The sequence below is a fragment of the Leptodactylus fuscus genome, chromosome 2, assembly GCF_031893055.1.
Source record: "Leptodactylus fuscus isolate aLepFus1 chromosome 2, aLepFus1.hap2, whole genome shotgun sequence".
In the NCBI taxonomy this organism is placed as follows: domain Eukaryota; kingdom Metazoa; phylum Chordata; class Amphibia; order Anura; family Leptodactylidae; genus Leptodactylus; species Leptodactylus fuscus.
The window spans coordinates 257,957,335-257,978,917 of record NC_134266.1 but is presented as its reverse complement, the minus strand read 5'-3'; the positions used below and the strand labels follow the sequence as shown (position 1 = coordinate 257,978,917).

The 21,583-nt window shown below is 45.1% G+C and overlaps 1 protein-coding gene across 2 annotated transcripts in view; it reads left to right on the top strand.

The window, feature by feature from the left end:
* Window positions 1-21,583, top strand: part of DYNC2H1 (dynein cytoplasmic 2 heavy chain 1) — a 302,024-nt gene that overhangs the window by 132,923 nt on the left and 147,518 nt on the right. For both annotated transcript variants that reach the window (XM_075266159.1, XM_075266158.1), the window contains 5 exons: window positions 7,635-7,700; window positions 10,259-10,309; window positions 12,423-12,500; window positions 12,804-12,935; window positions 18,586-18,658. In XM_075266159.1, the coding sequence (XP_075122260.1) occupies window positions 7,635-7,700; window positions 10,259-10,309; window positions 12,423-12,500; window positions 12,804-12,935; window positions 18,586-18,658 (400 nt within the window). The remainder of the gene's footprint in view (window positions 1-7,634; window positions 7,701-10,258; window positions 10,310-12,422; window positions 12,501-12,803; window positions 12,936-18,585; window positions 18,659-21,583) is intronic.

Here is a 21,583-nt window from a genome sequence, read left to right as displayed (position 1 = left end):
CATAGCCAATGTGCGGGATGAGACGTCTGGGTAGAGCTTGACAGAGGCATTCTCAAAAGGCACCGATCCCATATCCCAGGCACACCTCAGGATGTGTTCCTTGTCCGTGAAGTAATGTAGTCTACACAGAACGTCTCTAGGATTAGCAGGGTCAAGCGGGCCAGAACGTTGGACTCTATGCACACGGTCCATCATGAAGGTAGCATCCAGCGGGCGTTGAGTCGCCATATTGAAAATGGTATTAATACGGCTGATCAGATCATCCTGAGGGCCTTTTTCTGGCACTCCTCGTAATCGAATATTATTTCTGCGACCCCGGTTCTCCTGGTCATCCAGGAGCAAGGCAATTTGTTGAAGGCGGGCCTCAGAGTGGGTTTGATTGCTCTCCACTGCAGACAGGCGTTGTTCCAAAGAGGACAGTGTTTGATCAGTAGCGTCAGCCCTAGTAGTAAGTTGAGACACATCAGACTGGATCGCACCGAGGGCCTGTGCCTGGGATTGTTCCATTCGGGAAACTACAGCATCCAGGTCCTGTTTAGTGGGCAGAGCTTGAATAAGGTCCCGAAGTAGCTGAAAGTCCGCAGAGGCAATATGGGCTGCCGAGCAGGGCAGGGAGGCCGAATCCATGGATTGCACGTCATGTCCAGGGAGGGTGGCAGACAGTGAAGGAGGTGGCTGCGATTGGCGAAGCGGAGGAGATGGAGGAGCCATGTCATCAGTGCCAGACCCAGTAGCCGAGGTTCCAGATCGGGACAGGAAGGTAGAGATTGACGGTGAGTGAGTAAGAGAGCGACTCGGCGTGCGGGAAGGAGCAGTAGAGGTGTTAGGACATCTTCTGGACAGATCACAATGAGAAGCGACCATAGAAGGTAAGGAAGGTACACTCGCAGTATCACCAGGCCTTACATGAGGCGGTCACACAGTTCCATAATCAAACCTGGTACCCATGAGGTGCAAAAGGAGCAATGGGAGAAGTGCTAGTTCCGTGGGGATATACTGCAGAACGTGGAACACACAGCAAGTGGAGGAAGGTGAGGAGCCCCCCCTGATGGTGGAGTAGGGGCTCAGCACTCCCTTCACACCACTGCAGTGCACGACAACAACAACAAAAAAAAAATTCCCTGCTAGAAAGGTCTCTGAAGAGGGTAAGAAAGTCCAAAAAACAGTAGGGAGTACTCACAGAGTTAGCAGAATGTCCCAGCAGAAAGTGTCAGGATGGGAGCCAAAACAGCAGGGGGGGTGAGGTGTCTCCACTTCAGGCAATGCAGGGAGGCCAGGCAGCAGGTAGAGGAAGGGGTTCAGAGAGCAGAAGAGTTCCCTTACACACTGCATTAACCCCTTCACCAGTGGAAGTGTTGTCAGTTAGTCCCAAGGGACACTGTCTATGTGTGCCAGATGTAAAGGGAGGGGGAGGGAGGCTCACATCAATAGTCCAGACAGAGCAAGGGTTCTCAGACCTTCAGCTATGGCCCTCTAGTATAGCCCACACTGAGGGTTAAGCGTGTTTACACAGAGAGATAACAGCCCTGGCTGAGTTAAGGCTGCTGCTAAGAGCTGTTTAATATAGTATGTGAACATAAATTCATAACAATCATGAAGCCATGTCATTTACCGGGATAAAAAGTAGCCTATATGTTAATTGAGGTTACACTCTATCTATGTGCCGAATTTCATTCAAATCCATTGAGCTGTTTTTGCGTGATTTTATAATATTAGTAGGATTAGTAGGATAGGATAGTAGGATAGGATGGGATCCATTGGTTTCCTCTCACAGGTAACCCCCTTTTAAGTGGATGTGGTTCCCATCTTTTTGGTTCCGATTTGGACCCAAAGGAACGAAACTCGAACGCTAGTGTGAACCTAGCGTACTTTTTCAGGAGTTTTTATTGTAATTCTATTGCTTGTTTTTGATGTAGTAAGCCAATAAGACTAGTTGCAAAAGTACACACACCCTCTAAAGCAGAGCAATGCCTTTGGTGAACTTTTGCTGTAAGTCATGTATACAGGCACCAAAATAAGAACATAATCCAGAAGCTTTTTCAGCGTCCTCATAAGTTCTCTCTGCCATTTCTGGCCCAATCTATCATACATTCATTGATTTCGCAGACATGTGAATGGGATTGTTAACATTTAATGTGTGATCCATTGTTGCCTCCAGCTTAGTAATGTGCCGTAGCTCCCGCTGCATTATTTTTATCTGTCTAATACTCTTTATTGAATGGCTTCAAATTCAGGGCCGTGTGCAATAAAGAATGGATGGCAACATGGGCGTTCGTAGATAGATGGCTGTCATTTTTTATTTTCTAAAAATAAGAGCTAATGCTGGGGTGTCATGGTGCACGAGCATAATCGTTCTCGTCATGGATTGTAATATGTAATACTCTCAGCAATGACTAGGTGATCATATAAAGTCATATATTTGTCTAGTGGTCAGGGCAGGTATGTTTGTGATCTATGTTCCATTGAAGAAGGTGTATACTACCTGTTGGTTTATGCTTGGTGCATACTACCTGTTGGTCTGTGCTTGGTGCATACTACCTGTTGGTCTGTGCTTGGTGTATACTACCAGGAGGTCTGTGCTTGGTGCATACAAATCAAATCAAATCAAAAATGCTTTATTGGCACGTCCGAATAGTTATTTGGCATTGCCAAAGCTAGTAAAGTGGGGGGGGGGGGGGCGGCGTTGGGTTGGGTGGGTGGTGGGTATGGGGGGGGGGTTTGGGTTATAACAGTCCATGGATTCTCATCTTCCTCTTCGTTGGTGACCGTTATATGGGGAGGTGGGGTGGGGCGGGGCGGTTGGTTTGGGGTATAACAGTCCGTGGAGTCTCATCTTCCTCTTCGTTGGTGACTGCTATATGGGGAGGTGGGGTGGGGCGGGGCGGTTGGTTTGGGGTATAACAGTCCATGGAGTCTCATCTTCCTCTTCGTTGGTGACCGTTATATGGGGAGGTGGGGTGGGGCGGGGCGGTTGGTTTGGGGTATAACAGTCCGTGGAGTCTCATCTTCCTCTTCGTTGGTGACTGCTATATGGGGAGGTGGGGTGGGGCGGGGCGGTTGGTTTGGGGTATAACAGTCCATGGAGTCTCATCTTCCTCTTCGTTGGTGACCGTTATATGGGGAGGTGGGGTGGGGCGGGGCGGTTGGTTTGGGGTATAACAGTCCGTGGAGTCTCATCTTCCTCTTCGTTGGTGACTGCTATATGGGGAGGTGGGGTGGGGTGGGGTGGGGCGGGTGTTTTGGGATAAATATAACAGTCCTTGGAGTCTCATCTTCCTCTTATTTGGTGACAGCTGGACACGTATTGGGCAGCGATCTCCACAGTGGCCTCTTCTTCTCCCAGTAGGATGTAGAGTTTCCTCTTCTCGTCTGCAGATGTGAAGTCTGGGATGTGGGCAGAGAGTCTTTGGTAGTAGACGGCCCTCACAGCTGAGTATTTGGTGCAGTGTAGCAGGAAGTGGGTCTACTACCTGTTGATCTGTTCTTGGTGCATACTACCTGTTGGTCTGTGCTTGGTGCATACTACCTGTTGGTCTGTGCTTGGTGCATACTACCTGTTGGTCTGTGCTTGGTGCATACTACCTGTTGGTCTGTGCTTGGTGCTTACTACCTGGAGGTCTGTGCTTGGTGCATGCTACCTGTTGGTTTGTGCTTGGTGCATACTACCTGTTGGTCTGTGCTTGGTGCATACTACCTGTTGGTCTGTGCTTGGTGCATACTACCTGTTGGTCTGTGCTTGGTGCATGAATTGGCCGAGTGAGATGTCCGGCACATGTTCTCACTGTCCGCAATGAATGGCAGTGGTGCTGACCAGGGCTGAGCCTCTCTCTCCAAGGTCCATAGCAGATGTATGGCCTGTATAGTGTAACGTATATACACATATACACTCACCGGCCACTTTATTAGGTACACCATGCTAGTAACGGGTTGGACCCCCTTTTGCCTTCAGAACTGCCTCAATTCTTCGTGGCGTAGATTCAACAAGGTGCTGGAAGCATTCCTCAGAGATTTTGGTCCATATTGACATGATGGCATCACACAGTTGCCGCAGATTTGTCGGCTGCACATCCATGATGCGAATCTCCCGTTCCACCACATCCCAAAGATGCTCCTCTATTGGATTGAGATCTGGTGACTGTGGAGGCCATTGGAGTACAGTGAACTCATTGTCATGTTCAAGAAACCAGTCTGAGATGATTCCAGCTTTATGACATGGCATTGCATTATCCTGCTGAAAGTAGCCATCAGATGTTGGGTACATTGTGGTCATAAAGGGATGGACATGGTCAGCAACAATACTCAGGTAGGCTTTGGCGTTGCAACGATGCTCAATTGGTACCAAGGTGCCCAAAGAGTGCCAAGAAAATATTCCCCACACCATGACACCACCACCACCAGCCTGAACCGTTGATACAAGGCAGGATGGATCCATGCTTTCATGTTGTTGACGCCAAATTCTGACCCTACCATCCGAATGTCGCAGCAGAAATCGAGACTCATCAGACCAGGCAACGTTTTTCCAATCTTCAATTGTCTAATTTCGATGAGCTTGTGCAAATTGTAGCCTCAGTTTCCTGTTCTTAGCTGAAAGGAGTGGCACCCGGTGTGGTCTTCTGCTGCTGTAGCCCATCTGTAGCCTCAAAGTTCGACGTACTGTGCGTTCAGAGATGCTCTTCTGGCTACCTTGGTTGTAACGGGTGGCTATTTGAGTCACTGTTGCCTTTCTATCAGCTCGAACCAGTCTGGCCATTCTCCTCTGACCTCTGGCATCAACAACGCATTTCCGCCCACAGAACTGCCGCTCACTGGATGTTTTTTCTTTTTCGGACCATTCTCTGTAAACCCTAGAGATGGTTGTGCGTGAAAATCCCAGTAGATCAGCAGTTTCGGAAATACTCAGACCAGCCCTTCTGGCACCAACAACCATGCCACGTTCAAAGGCACTCAAATCACCTTTCTTCCCCATACTGATGCTCGGTTTGAACTGCAGGAGATTGTCTTGACCATGTCTACTTCCCTAAATGCACTGAGTTGCCGCCATGTCATTGGCTGATTAGAAATTAACGAGCAGTTGGACAGGTGTACCTAATAAAGTGGCCGGTGAGTGTATGTGATGTATATAGACACAGCAATGAATAAATTGAAGTCTCCAGTCTGTTAGTAATGGCGGTCATGTCCGTATATCGCACGATGATGGAGATTTCCACATTCTCCATACTTGAGCCCTTACTATGTATCTATGGCGGCTCCTATTCCTATTAGTAAGTAGAGAACTGGTGTCGGCCTTACAGATGACGCCCGGCTCCAGTCAGAGCCTCGCCGCCATCCCCTGCCGATTTCCTTATTGTACTTCTCCAGTGCAGAGCAGTAACAGACGACTACATTTGGCCTGTGGACGCCTCAGGGCTGCGCGCCGTTCTGGCACTTGTATTGTCTGCAACGAGCGGCCACGAAGCGATGGCTAATAGCGCAGTCGTGAAGTTTCCCCAGTGACTCGAGGCGGGAAAACTTCTTCCCATCCCGAGTAATAAGCTGCATTTTTCATGATTTAGCGCCATGACCTGAATTAGAGGCAAAGCTGCTTTACATTTTACAGAGGTCTCCTGTGTGATTATAGCAATTAACTCCGCGTCTCCTGTGTCCCAGATAATATAGCCAAAACATACAAATGATTACTTGTTTTCTAGATGTGCATTTACCGGCGGGTTGGAGACTGGAATAAGTCGCTTTGTACAAGTACATCCAGCGTGCCCGGTGACTCAGTGTGGGGGCGCAACGCTTAGCGCTTTCCAGATTTTTCCAAACTTTACAGATGTCCGTTGTCTATTATAATACTGCATAACCCACAAATATGTGTAAGAATTCATGTACATAACAGAGCTGTAAGCACCGCCCTATAGTACCTCATGCATTGCCATATTATGGAGTTAGGGGGCGCTAACCCCTCTTAAAAGGTGTCTGTCGCCAAAACTCAGTATGTCAACCCAGCCCTGCGAGAGGTGAGGGTAAGTTCACACAGGGGTTTTTGGAACTGATTTTGACGCGGAGGCCGCCTCAGAATCCGGTTTAATACACGGCTAGCCGCGACTGGATGTCGGTGCAGTATATCGCATCCAGTCGCAGCATTCCTCACCGAATTAGGCCCAAATGAATGGGCCTAGTCGGGAGGGGAGTGTCGCGCCATGGCGGATTCAGCCGCGGAATCCGCGGCAAGAATGATCATATTGCTTCTTTTTTTCCGCTACTAGCTATCGGAAAAAAGAAGTGAGCGGCTTCCATTGAAGTCAATTGGAGCCATTTTTGGCAGCGGATTTTGAGGCGGATTCCACGTCAAAATCCGCTGCCAAAAAACTGTGTGAACTTACCCTTAGAGTCATCTGAGTCTTTGGGGTGACGAGGGTGTTGCCGCTTATCTTTTTGGAGCAATGGCCGTGTCCTCAGTGCTCCAATTAGCTCATTTGCATGTCAATAAAAATAACGGTATTTCAGCAACAAGGGGAAAACACAGTTTGATACAAGTGACACTAACCTATCTATCTGCAGGGCTGGGGTGATATGCTGGTTCTGGTGACACTAACCTATCTATCTGCAGGGCTGGGGTGATATGCTGGGTCTGGTGACAGTAACCTATCTATCTGCAGGGCTGGGGTGATATGCTGGTTCTGGTGACAGTAACCTATCTATCTGCAGGGCTGGGGTGATATGCTGGTTCTGGTGACACTAACCTATCTATCTGCAGGGCTGGGGTGATATGCTGGTTCTGGTGACAGTAACCTATCTATCTGCAGGGCTGGGGTGATATGCTGGTTCTGGTGACAGTAACCTATCTATCTGCAGGACTGGGGTGATATGCTGGTTCTGGTGACACTAACCTATCTATCTGCAGGGCTGGGGTGATATGCTGGGGTCTGGTGACAGTAACCTATCTATCTGTAGGGCTGGGGTTCTGGTGACAGACTCCCTTTAAGACGTTGGCTATGAGAGTAACTCTGTGATACATTATCCAGTGGTGGACGGGACAATGTTATTCTACTGCATTCATGTGAAATATTCCAGAATAAGCTTTCAGTGTCTCCACATAGAACAGCAGGCATATACAGCGGACGGCAGAGGACTGATCTAATAAAGAGGATGTTCTCATAAGGAAAACCAGGAACTTCTGTGTTAGTTGCTGCTTTGCCGATGTGAAAAAAAAAAAAAAAAATCACTTTTGTGTATTTTTTTTTTTCCTGCGTTATAGATTTTTCCCTAATAAATAGGGAAATGTTTGCGATTTCACAGCTAATATTAATATGCATCTTTGTTTTTCTGCAACGTATAGATGAGGTTACTGCCTTTACTGTAAAACATCTTGTTTTTTTTCCCTCTTCATTTCCACAATGTGGACATATCCTTGGACTTAGCTGCAGCCTGATGTCCCGGTATTATACACGCTGCAAATCAGGCCACGGATAGATCTACGATGTGCCTGATACGGGTTATTAGACCTTTAGCTGAAGTAGAATTTACACCCATAATAAAGCCAATATAAGACCACTGCAATGCTCCAGTGTGAATAAGCCCTAGTCTTGATGGCAATGATCAAGAGATATGACGTTACCCATGTTATATGCTGTTCTGCTTTTCTCCTCCAGGCGGATCAGTTGATGTTCGCTCTCCATTTTGTGCGTGGAATACATCCGGAGATATTCCTGGAGAATGTAAGTAGTCAGCGAGCCGTCCTGTAACGTATAGTCCACGTCTGTACGCTGAGTTAGAAGACAGAGGGTATGGAAGTTAAAGCATATGTGCAGTCTATCTTTATAATTGTCAGTATAGGAATAAAATATGGCGCCACCATATGGCCATTATTAATGCTGTATATAAAGAAGGGGTAACGGCAGTGTATCTTGTTAATTGACACTAATGTGAATCTTCACCTAGTCAGCCCCATCCTTCATGTCTGTGGTCTGCAGAGCAGCCCTGCTGAATAGACACGAATTGGGTAAGCGGCCTTTACGGTGGCGAGATAGTGATATGTGATATATGTTAGTACTAGAGATGAGCAAGGCCTATTCGAAACTCCAGTTTCGAATAGCACGCACCCATAGGAATGAATGGATATAGCCGTCACGCAGGGGGTTAAGCGGCTGGCCTTCAGCAAAGTCTTCATGCCGGCCGCTTCCATTCATTCTTGTGGGTGTGTGCTGTCGAAACGGCCGTTTCGAATAGGACTCGCTCATCTCTAGTCAGTACATAGCAAACTAGACGATATGTCATAACCCATCATAATGTTGAGTATTTACAAAGCCTGGATTACCCCTGTAATCCAGACCACTCCCCAGATTCAAATGCTATGATATAGACCCCTGACCACATTCAGACCCCTGTATTCAGAAACCGATGTATTGATCTCAATGCTCTGATCCTAGACAAGATCCCGTAATGCAGACCCTAGTATAATATACTATAGAATAATAGGACACCAGTATATTGATCTCTGATCCTAGTTCACATCCCATAATTCAGACCCTAATACAGAAGTACTATATGGTAGACCCTAGTATTGTATGATATAGTAGGACGCCAGTGTATTGATCGCAATGCTCTGATCCTAGACCAGCTCCTGTAGTTTAGACCCTTTAAAGGGATCCTATCATTGGATACGCTTTTTTTTTTCTGATGTCTTCTCCGCGCCACCATTCGGTAGAAATCCCGGTTTTCCTTGGTATGTAAAGGAGTTCTCTCGCAGCACTGGAGGCGGTCCTTAGCGCTCAAACAGCACTGGGGGCGTCCCCAATGCTGCGAGAGAAATCTCCAGCGCCGCCTCCATCTTCTTCAGGAACGACCTCTTCCTGTGTCTTCTTCTGTCCTGGCTTTCAATCTTCTAGGCCTTGGGCAGAGCCGACTACGCATGCCCGGGCCACAAGAAAATGGCCGCTTACACAGTAAGCTGGTGTAAGCGATCGTTTTCTTGTGGCCGCTTATACAGTGAGCATGTGCATGTGTAGTCAGCTCTGCCCAAGGCCTAGAAGATTGAAAGCCAGGACAGAAGAAGACGCAGGGAGAGGCCTTTCCTGAAGAAGATGGAGGCGGTGCTGGAGAGCTCTCTCAGAGCATTGGGGACGCCCCCAGTGCTGTGATAGAACTCATTTGCATACGGAAGAAAACTGGGATTTCTACCAAATGGCGGTGCGGAGAAGACATCTAAAGGTAGGAGAAGAATAGACTTTCTGGGGGGCCACACGGTGGCTCAGTGGTTAGCACTGCAGCTTTGCAGCGCTGGAGTCCTGGTGTTCAAATCCCGCCAAGGGCATAAAACCATCTGCAAGGAGTTTGTATGTTCTCCCCGTGTTTGCATGGATTTCCATCCCATATTCCAAAAAAGACATACTGATAGGGAAAAATGTACATTGTGAGCTCTATGTGGGGCTCACAATCTACAAAAAAAAAAAAAAAAAAAAAAGAATAGACTTTCTTAAGGCTATTCCTACGTGTTAGGGAGAAAAAAAAAGGGTATCCAATGATAGGATCCCTTTAAATGACTCCCCTCCTATTCTGCAGTCCAGGCTTCTTTTTGTCTTTGGCATTGCTGCTTATCCCTTCCTGATGTCACGGTTACATAAGAGGTGACTCCTGGAACCAAAGAGGTGTCTGGAGGTGGCAAAAGAGGAGCGGCCATGATTTATTCCTTAAATATTTGCCGTGTGTGATCCAATAGGCTGCTGCATTGGTGGATCAGGTCTTAGGACATTAACAGCAAAATCACGGTTGTTAGCAGCTATGCAAATGTCATTCAGTTTACCATGATGGCCCTGTGGCTACCTATTGTATAGCATCACCTTACATTGCTGGGTTGCCAGTGACTGCTTTCTAATGGAGCCAGGATTTGATTTGAGGCTGTTGCGACTTGGAGTTGCAAAAAAATTGAACACTGATTTTTTTTCGCGACTATACGTCATGGTCGTAACATCTCCTAGGTCATCTTATGACTAAATAAACTTATAGCAGTGATGGAGCTGCAAGGTGACATGGTGATCTGTGGTCAGTCACAGTCTCCATGTAGTCGTAGTCTAAACAAGAATTCACACATGGCAGCTTTCTTGCACACATTTCTATGACTTTTCCCTGCATCTCAATGGGTTTTGCAGAAACTTACACTCCTGTCCATTTAGATGAATGAAATGTCTAAACCAGATCTGCTGTGTGTGAATTCAGCCTACACCAGAGCTGAATCCTCCGTACGTTCACTGATAGAGATTGTTTTCTTGCTATACAGGAGTGGGATGTCTTCACCGGGGTCATCATCGGAGACATGTTCAAGAAATCTGTAAGTAAACATTTTAGTCTTTTGTAAAGGATATTGTTTGTCCGTGTGTCTATCCGGCTCCGCACCTCTGACACCCCGGGATTTCATTGGCGGCCTTCTTATCCATCTTCTGCCTGCAGATGCAGGAAAATGGAGCATAAAAAATTCTCGTTCCCCCAATTATCTGTTCTCCGGGCGCCGATAGTTACTGTAAATCCTCAGTCACAGGATCTGGATTTCTTGATACCCTATTAGAGTCTTTCACTTTATTTTTAGGATTCTTTCAAGACACATTTTTTTCTTAATCCGTCAGACCTATGTTCGGAGCACACATATTGTTGTCTGCCTGTTAATTGTAGTGTTTTATTCTTCAGGCTGTGAAATATATATATATATATATATATATATATATATATATATATATATATATATATATATATATATATTAGAAAATGTATACAGCGTATTATGTCCAAATGGTAGACAGGTTAAGTGTCGTATCCTGCACAGCATCAGGAATAATAAGGGACTAAAATGTATGTAAGTGCACATGACCCCCACCATAATAGTGACTGATACCCCTATCACAGTCTGTATATAGACATACACACACACACATGCAGTTATTCAATTAAATACTATCCGCAAAACCATAAGATGTAGATTAAGATGCATTTAAATATCTTCACATTATTTAATAGTTGCCTCTCCACTGATTCCAGCACAGTTGGAATTCTTTCTCTAGCCCCCACCATTCCTGAGCAATCAGTGCTGTTAACTTTGGTGCCTGATATGCTATTTAGGCTCTGTACTGTCAGGGGGGCGGGGTCAGGCAGGAACAGACAAGAGGTGTGGCTCTGAGCTCTGACACTGGCTGCCTCTGATTGGAGCTCTGAGTCACGCCCCCGGCCTGACACCGCCCACCTGACATTACAGAGTCTACATAACACATCAGGTACCATAATTAACTTATTTTGTTATCCTAAATAACATCAAACTTGGGGTTTATTGGTCCCTGTAAAGGAATTGATCCTGAGGGCTCACTTTCCTCTTTCCATTGAACATCATAATTGACTCCAAATGGAGTTGTCTTTTTTTTTTTTTTGTTGGACCCTTGAGATCCATTATGGTGTCATTGTCTGTTTCCACCAGAGGGCATTATAGTCCTTATAGTCCATATAATTTGGCTTTAGAGTATATTGGTCAGTTGGGCACTACTAGGTTGGCCTGGATTTTTCGCACTTACGTGGTGTTTTTATGTTCTCTGCATCTTTGCATAAGTTTCCTTCAGTCGATGCAACGACCTCCCATAATGCAAAAAACATATTAATAGGTTCATTTGGAATTTAGATTGTAATCCTGAAATGATGACAATCTCTGTACAGGCCCCACAGACTGACGAAATGTGCGAAGGGACAGTTTCTATCAGGGATAGATCAGCAATACCAATATGTTATGGAATCGCACATTGATGTGATTCCCCAGTAGCCTGGAAACCACATTCATCCATTGAAACTGGGTCCGATAGATAGATAATAGATAGGTAGGTAGGTAGATAGATAGGAGATAGATAGATAGATCGATAGGAGATAGATAGATAGATAGGGGAGATAGTTATGAGATAGATAGATAGATAGATAGATAGGAAGATAGGAGATAGATAGGAAGATAGGAGATAGATAGGAAGATAGATAGATAGATAGATAGATAGATAGATAGATAGATAGGAGATAGATAGATAGATAGATAGATAGATAGATAGATAGATAGATAGATAGATAGATAGATAGATAGGGGAGATAGATAGATATGAGATAGATAGGTAGGTAGGTAGATAGATAGATAGATAGATAGATAGATAGATAGATAGGAAGATAGGAAGATAGGAGAAAGATAGATAGATAGATAGATAGATAGATAGAGAGATAGATAGATAGATAGATAGGAAGATAGATAGATAGGAAGATAGATAGATAGGAAGATAGATAGATAGATAGATAGATAGGAAGATAGCTAGATAGATAGGAAGATAGGAGAAAGATAGATAGATAGATAGACAGATAGATCCCCATTTTTTGCCTTTCTCTTGGTATTTTGCCTTTAATCTCACTTTTTCCCGTTTCTGCATTTTCAGGATTCCCAGAAAAGTCTCCGTGATCAGATCCCTTCCTGGATAGAGCAGGAGAGGGCATCGGCCGTGGCCTTGTTAAAGGTATTTTAATCTACCACTGATATAGAAAAATGAGCCGATCCGATGAGCGCTGCCTAATGGTGGCTGAGATAGCGGGCAGAATAAAGTAAAATTCTGCTTATTGGCCTTTACCTATAATTATCCTCCGCCTAGAAGTTCACACGCCTGCGACCGTGATCAAGTGACTTTTTCTTTCTTTCCTTCCGCTCTTATCTCATCCCTCATACTCCCTGTCCAAAAGAATTTATTGCTTAATTAAAATCAACGTGTGTTAAAAATATGTCTCCAGCCACCTCGATGTGAACCGCGTGTTTCATCTCGCAGGCCTCTCTGCCGCCGCTTTATCAGAGCCTGAATCTGGAAGATACTAATCTGTGGAGTCATTTCTCAAAGAGCTCGGTGTGCGAGCAAGAATTCCCAGCAGCCGTTGCCAAGAAGCTGTCCTTGTTTCAACAGGTAATTTGTTATCGGGGCTAATTGACTTAATAAACCATCAACTATCTTAATAAACTGACAGGAGTGTTAATTGGAGGTACGTTGTTAACAGGCCATCACAATGGCGCGCCGGATTTCTCTGTTGTACCATATTTCTACATTTCAATCATCCTGGTTTTTTTTTTTGTGGGATTGTTTGGTGAAACAGGTCAAAGATGGCAAGGTTTATGTGAATAGAGATGATAGGGGGCAATGCTGGGACGTCAGCCGATCGGGACAGGACTACAAATTGTCCTGAGAATGGCGATGTCAGTCCTGCAAGGTAGGTTTCTAAGGATATGTTCACATCTGCCTCAGGGCTCACTCACAAGCTTCCTACGCAGATTAATTCTGAAATTGTGGACAATAAAGTGACATAATGGAGAACATAGCAGATACTTGACGGACCCCAGTGTAGTCAATAGGTTCCCTTGGGATCTCTTAAAGAGGACCTTTCATGACTTTGGGCACAGGCAGTTCTATATACTGCTGGAAAGCTGACAGCGCTTTACCCGGGGCACAGATCAGGAAAGCTGAATTCAGCGCACTATCTGTCCCGGTACCATAGCACTTTACAGTCAGAAGGGCGTTCCTGACAGTTTGTCAGGTACGTCCTTCTTCAAAGCAGCGCCAATAGCACTGTACAGTGTGAGCGGGCAGGAACGCCCCCCTCCCTTCCTGATAATACTCATCTATGGACAAGCTGTGTGAGCAGAGGGAGGGGGCGTTCCTCCCCGCTCACACTGTACAGTGCGATAGGCGCTGAATTCAGCTTTCCCTATCTGTGCCCCAGGTGAAGAGCTATCGGTCCCGGTACCGTAGCTCTTCACAGTCAGAAGGGCGTTTCTGACAGTCTTTCAGGAACGTCCTTCTCCACAGCAGCGCCTATCGCACTGTACAGTGTGAGCGGGGAGGAACGTCCCCTCCCTCTGCTCACACAGCTTGTCCATAGATGAGTATTATCAGGAAGGGAGGGGGGCGTTCCTGCCCGCTCACACTGTACAGCGCTATTGGCGCTGCTTTGAAGAAGGACGTACCTGACAGACTGTCAGGAACGCCCTTCTGACTGTAAAGTGCTATGGTACCGGGACAGATAGCGCTTTACCCGGGGCACAGATCAGGAAAGCTGAATTCAGCGCACTGTCAGCTTTCCAGCAGTATATAGAACTGCCTGTGCCCCAAAGCCATGAAAGGTCCTCTTTACACTTCTTCCTCAGATTAATACATTTTTAATGTTCAGTATTATTATTTATTTATTTATTTAGCACCATTAATTCCATGGTGCTACATGGGGATACAAATCCCACCCTTTCTCTTTGCCCTGAGCTGTTTTGTTTCATTTTTAGGTTCAGGGCATGTTGGTGTTTTGCTTTGGTGCTCTGTGGAGAGGGTATAGACCAGAGGTGGGCCGATTTTGCTACTCCTAGTGTCCACCTCCTAGTGGCCAGGTCTATATCCCATGGTGCTGCCTCCCATCAATAAATACAGCAGGAAAAGGATTTTACAGTGAGCACAAAAATCTATTTTTTTTTTAATGTTCAGAAACCCACCTGGGCTTGCCTGTACATATCATATCCATTTACACGTGCTACCCCCAGTTATTCTTTGTACATTCAGACTGTAACGACTGAGCTCACTGAGAGCAATGAATGGGGGCCGTAGTTGTCATCCATGTGCCGTTCTATCCTGACCGGGCTACATGAACTCAGTTATGTGCATGTAGCCTTTCATACAAGAACGTGGCCGCACATGACTAAGGCTTAGGTGCACATTTGCACCGTGCTCTGCATTATTCAGCTCCGCCGGGGGACCCAAGTGACAGAGAGCCTGCCCGCTAAAACCGCGGTTACCCACGGACACCTTCACACCCCATAGACTAAAATGGGGTCCACCGTTTTTATACTGAAACCTGCAGAGAGAAAATTCCTACACGCAGGACTCTTCTCTCCAACGATTTTTGACAGAATCAGCAACAGAGTCTCCTATGGATCTGACCTAATCTGACCCTTTGGATGCAGATTTTTTTCATACTGCCTATTTCCTATTGAGCACTTGTATTTCGGCCCGGTGCACAGTTCTGCCGACTCCCTGTAAAATTCCTCAGACCCAACGCGTTTCTGCCTTGTAATTCAGCCTCGCCATGTGCCAGCATTGTATTTGTGTTAACCTTGGAGAATGTCCGATGAGTATGGGATGAAGAGGCCATTATTCTCCTTCCTATCCTCTCTGGCCCTGCGCACTTCTCCTCCTGGCTGGACATTCATCATCTTTTAGCTTTCAGCTTCTCAGTGTAATTACTAAGACAATTGTTTATTTACTTTCATTCCTTCGCGTGTTTTATTCTGTTATTGTATCATTTAGCACAAGGATTTGAGTTATTTTTTTTTTTAAATAATTTATTTTTGTTTTTGTTTTTTTTTCTAGTGAAGTTTTTCTGCCCAAAAATGAAGAAATAACATGCGCAACAATTAAACAAATTGTTGAATATAATTTCATGGTGATGCTGTATATTCAGCTTCACTTGTTAGCGCAGCACGTAGTCTACGACGCACAGAAGTAACAGAGTTGATGTCTTTGTCCTGGCCAAAAGGAACGACCCTTTTAACTTTTAAATCAGCTGGTTGCAAAAAAGCAAACAAACCATACTTACCTGTCCCCCAGTGTCCTCCTACGCATCCCGATTCTTCTGCTCATGGTCACGTGACCGCTGAGGCCAATCAGCAGCTTCGGCGGAAATCCAGAAGTGATCCGTTCAGCAGAAGGACCGGACTGCGCCGGGAGGATAGCGAAGAAGCATTGGGGGACAGGTAAGTATGCTTTTTTTAAAAAATTTTTTTTATAAAGTTAAAGGGGTTGTCTAATTTTGCTTGGACAACCCCTTTAACCAGTTGCAGCTTCAAAAACGACAAAAAACAATTACATGATTTTCCATTGACTTGAAGTTTGGTGACCTCTCTGGTTTTGTGTCTTCATTCATTTTATGATGATTTAAAGATGTCCGCCCCCTGGGGTAGGTCATTGCATACTGTTTATATATATTGAAGTCAATTATAATGCAATAATCCAGTACTTTCCTCCTAGGGTCACTTGCAGGGAGCTAGAGTGTTACCATAAGCCGCATGTAAACTTTTGAACTTTTTCTGGCAGTATTTGTGTCATTAATAAATTCTGTAATATACGTTACTAACAGATTTTGGCTCCTTTTGGTGAAATCCTGCAATTTTTCACTCTTCTTCTTCTCTATGGAGATTTGCTCCCTTCTTCTCACCATGTACAATATACGGCTTGTGTGAAATGAAGAGAAAATGCCTTCAATAGGCTCCCGGCTGTCTTAGCAACAGATCGCTGGCCCGGCAAGTTAGAAAAAAAAATGGTGGCGCCCTTGCATATTCACAAAAGATAACGCTTTCAGTCACCTTTGACTGAGACACCAGAGGCCTTAATGTCTGCCTGGCGGCTATTGTGGCTTCTCATCTCCTAAGTGGCTGCCATATTTAAATACTGAACAGTCCAGATGGGGTTTAAAAGAACCTTTCACTACGTCCATCTAGCTGCTCCTCCACTGATTCCAGCAAAGTTGGAATTTTCTCTCTAGCCCCCACCATTCCAGAGCAACAAGTGCAGTTAATTTTGGGTCCTGATGTGCTATGTAAGCTCTGTAATGTCAGGTGGGCGGTGTCAGGCGGGGGTGTGTGACTCAGAGCTCCAATCAGAGACAGCCAGTGTCAGAGCTCAGAATCACAGCCCTTGTCTGCTCCTGCCTGACACCGCCCTCCTGACAGTACAGTGACTAAATAGAACATCAGGCACCAAAACTAACAGCATTGATTTCTCGGGAATGGTGGGTCCTAGAAAAAAAATCCAACCTTGCCAGAATCAATGGAGAGGCAACTATTAATTAAGGTAAAGAGCTGGACTTGTTGGAGGTGGTGAAAGGTTCTCTTTAATATTTTGTATGATATACAGGAAAGCTGAGAAAACATTCAGAATGGGGTAGAATTGTAGGAAAACTCAGTTTCATACAGGCTTCATTTTCACAGCATTCACTGTGCAACCAAAATAACATGTTACCTATACTCTGTGGCTCGGTATGATTTCAGGGGTACCAAATTTATGTTGTTTTTTTTTTTTTATGTTTTAGCCCTTTTAAAAAACATCCCAAACATGCAGGAAAAAAACCCAAACATTTCTTAGAGTCACGGTATTCTGACAAATGTAACTTTTTTTTATATTTCCACTAGCCTCTGGCTGCGACTTCATCTGTGTGTTGCTGGCGTCGATGATCCACCTATATTCAGCAAATTTCTGCTAATGATGGTTTGCCTGCTCCAGCGTTTTGGCAGCTCTCAAATTGGCTGCCACTGAAATTTTTCCTCACACTGTGCCTGTGATTGTTCTGGCATCTCAGCAGCTCGCTGGGACGCCATATAATAAGCATGTTGTTGGCATCGATGATCCACGTACTCCGGTTTTCAACAGCTCTCAAGCTGGCCTGCTGCTGAAATTGTTCCTCACGCCGTGCCTGCGCCTGTGATTTTTCAGGCATCTCAGCAGCTTGCTGGGATGCCATATAATGAGCCTGTTATTGGTGTTGATGATCTGCCTGCTCCGGCGTTTCGGCAGCTGTCAAGCTGGCCTGCCGCTGAACTTGTTCCTTGCGCTGTGCCCGTGATTGTTCCGGCATCTCAGCAGCTCACTGGGATGCCATATTATGAGTATGTTGATGTCGATGATCCGCCTGCTCCAGCATTTCGGCAGCTCTAAAAGCTGCTTGACGCCTAGCTTGCTCAATCCTCCTCAGCTCCACTTGAGGAGAAGGGTGTTGACTTCTGTCTTCCTTCATAGCTCTCGTTGTTTTAGAATTTTGCAACAAATTAGATTTTCTTTTTCCCGACATGTTTAAAATTAGCAAACAGGACAGCTTGAGAGCTGCAGAAACACTGGAGCGTGCGGATCATCGACGCCAACAACACGCTTGTTATATGGTGTCCAAGGGAGCTGTTGAGATGCCGGAACAATCACAGGCCCAGCACGAAGAATGAGTTCAGCGGCAGGCCAGCTTGACAGCTGTCAAAACGCCAGAGCAGGCGGATCATCAACACCAACAACACGCTCATTATATGGCATCCAGCCAGCTGCTGAGATGCGGGAACAATCACAGGCATGGTGCGAGTAACAAGTGCAGCAGCAGGGCAACTTGAGAGCTGTGGAAACGCCAGAGCAGGCGAACCCTCGACGGCAGCAATTTGCTGAATGTAGGCAGATCATCGACGCCAACACAAGATAGGGAAAAGTGAAAAAAATATCAGGATTTCACAAAAAGGAACCAAAATTTGTCAATAAAGTATATTACAAAATTTATTAATGGCACAAATGCTGCCAGAAAATCAAGTGTATTTACGCTTTAAGCATTGCACAGTTACCATTAAAAGCAATGCAGATACAAGGAAACATGACAGCAGACAATCTTCTAAGGTGCTTTACGTATTTATTGGTTTTCGCAATCGCTTCTTGTAGACATCGATTAAGATCCTTCATTTACTTCTACAGGACCTCAATCTGAATGAATGTAATAATTTCTAGTAACTCGTTTCCTGTATAGTCATATTGAATCTTTCTCCACGTTCTCTAGGTTCTGGTGGTCCAGGCAGTTCGGCCAGACAGATTACAGAGCGCCATGGCCGTGTTTGCATGTCGGACTCTGGGTAAGATATTTTTGAGAAGTACAGTGTGTCTTTATGCATTTTGGGGGCATAAAGTGGAAAAGGATGAAAATCACAGTAAACATATTACATTTCGATCCAGTGTTTTGTTTTTTTTGTACAAAAGTTATATTATGAAATTATATGTTTTACTTTACATATAAATATATATAGTACTTTTATATACCTTATATACTCGAGTATAAGCCGAGACCGTAATTTTACCACAAAAAACTGAGAACACTTATTGACTCGAGTATAAGCCTAGGGGGGAAATGCAGCAGCTACTGGAAAATTTCCAAAATTAAAATGGTCGGAGTTTTTGGGTGCAGTAGTTGCAGGGGGATGGGGTGTTTTGGTTGTCTCTGCCCCTTCCCTGAGCTTCAGGACTGGGGTTTTTTGTTCCCCCACTTGGAATTCAGCCTGGCTGAATATAGGGGATCTGCAGTGCTCCTATTAACCCCTTCCCAACGGAACAGGAGCACTGCAGATCCCCTATATTCAGTAGACCGGGCACTGTCAGACACAGGGATACCTAATGTGTTTGTGTTTCACATTTTCTACTTTTATATGTATTCTAGGGAAAGGAGGGATTTTAAACTTTTATTTATTTATTTTTAAATTTTTATTTTTTTTTTTTGCACTATTTTATGGGAGATTCTACACATTGATATGTAGACCGGGCACTGTCAGACACAGGGATACCTAATGTGTTTGTGTTTCTCATTTTCTACTTTTATATGTATTCTAGGGAAAGGAGGGATTTTAAACTTTTATTTATTTATTTATTTTTAAATTTTTATTTTTTTTTTGCACTATTTTATGGGAGATTCTACACATTGATATTGTGGCTGGTCATAGACCCCCCCCCCCCTTCCTTCCTCCTTAAAAACTTGACTTGAGTATAAACCGACGGGGGCTTTTTCCGCACAAACACTGTGCTGAAAAATTCAGCTTATACTCGAGAATATACGGCAATCTCTATAGTGATCTGTAGGTACACATAAAAAATAAATAAATCCCCCTGCCACCACTAGGGGGAGCTTAGATAATAACAGTACGTGTTACGATACTGGTGATATACAGCTGGAATCCGGTAGCCAGGAAGGACGGCAGATGCTGCAGAGTAGAAGACCTGGTCGGTGGATAGCCATGGGTTGGTACACAAGCGGGTAGTCAGACGGACCAAGGAGTCACCCAGTGCATAAAAAAAAAATGTTTAAGGCCAGGGCCCCATGAAGTGAAAACAGTACCTACAAATAGGTATGGCTAATCCCAACCACATGTTGCAAAAAAATATCCACAGCAGATATGTATGTCAGCTGCAGAAACACTGGCAGTTTTCCTATAATGGAAGCAGAAAATCTGCAGAGGAAACCTCTGCGGACCTTGTGTGAAAAGCGCTGCTGGAAAAATTGGAATGGGTTTCCGCCACGATTTTTCCCGCACCACTTTTGGACCATGGACCGCTACATGGGACTGGCCTAAATCTGCGGAATTAAAAAAAAACAAAAAACAATGCTCACCTTACTGATCCTGAACTGCTCCGAGTTGACACCTCCCATTTCCCTGATGGTCTCTACTCTGATGACATCACAACACTGACCTGTCACCATTACAGTCAGTCACTGGCCGCAGCGACCCTATATGTCTAGTAATTGGATGGAATGGTCCTAAATGGGTGCAGTAGGGGGTCATGAGGTGAGTATGATTTTATAAAAACTTTTCACGCCATGCTCAGATGCTTTTCCTGAACAAACCCTTTAAAGCAGGGGTCCTCAAACTGCGGCCCGAGGGCATCATGTGGCCCACCAAGCACTTCTGTCTGGCCCCGCTGACAACGCCGGCAGGCATGCATTTGTAATGAAGCTCCTGGGGAGCTCGGGCCAGGCTTTACCTATTGGAGGGCATTGCTCCCGATGTCTGTGCGACCTGCTCTGCCTCCAGCCCACTGTTTAAAAAGTTTGAGGACCCCTGCTTTAAAGGGATCCTATCATGAAAATCACATTTTTTTTTGTCAATCACACATAGGAATAGCCTTAAGAAAGGTTATTCTTCTCCTACCTTTAGATGTCTTCTCTGCGCCGCCGTTCGGTAGAAATCCCAATTTTCGTCTGTATGCAAATGTGTTCTCTTGCAGCACTGGGGGCGGGCCCCAGCGCTCAAACACCACAGCTGTGTAAGCGGCCATTTTCTTGCGGCCTGTGGGCATGCACAGTCGGCTCTGCCCGAGGCCTAGAAGTTCAAACCCAGCGCCGGAAGAAGACGCGCAGAGAGGCCATTCCTGAAGAAGATGGAGGTGGCGCTGGAGATTTCTCTCGCAGCATTGGGGACTCCCCCAGTGCTCATTTGCATACAGACGTGATTTCTACCGAACGGCGGCGCGGAGAAGACATCTAAACGTAGGAGAAGAATTGTCTTTCTTAAGGCTATTCCTACGTGTGATCGACAAAAAATATATGATTTTAATGCTAGGATCCCTTTAAGGTTTTGCAGCATTGGCAGAAGTCACTTCTTATTTTTGCCAGCTATTAAATATTCACTTAGAAGTTGACAGAAAAGTGTCCGATGACTTGGGTTATGGAATCAATTAAAAGCGAGTCAATCTTTTCAGGCCAAATCGAGTTAATATTCTGTTTTTACACATTTTATGTAATGAGGTTCTGTTCTCTCCAAAGCTGATTTAACTTTGTTCTGCAGTTAAGAATTTCATTATGATTTATTACATCAATGTCTGGACTTCATTACCAGCCAGGAAAAGTTTCCAGTTAACCACGGTTCCTTCAGGTCATTGCCATTTGGACGGAGACTTTATGCAGCGACAAATAAGGATGTTGGAGAAATTCATATTAGGGAGGAACTGAATATAATAACCTTGTACGGCGCGAAGGCTGGCTTTCTAGATTAAATGTGAAATCGGAGTAAATT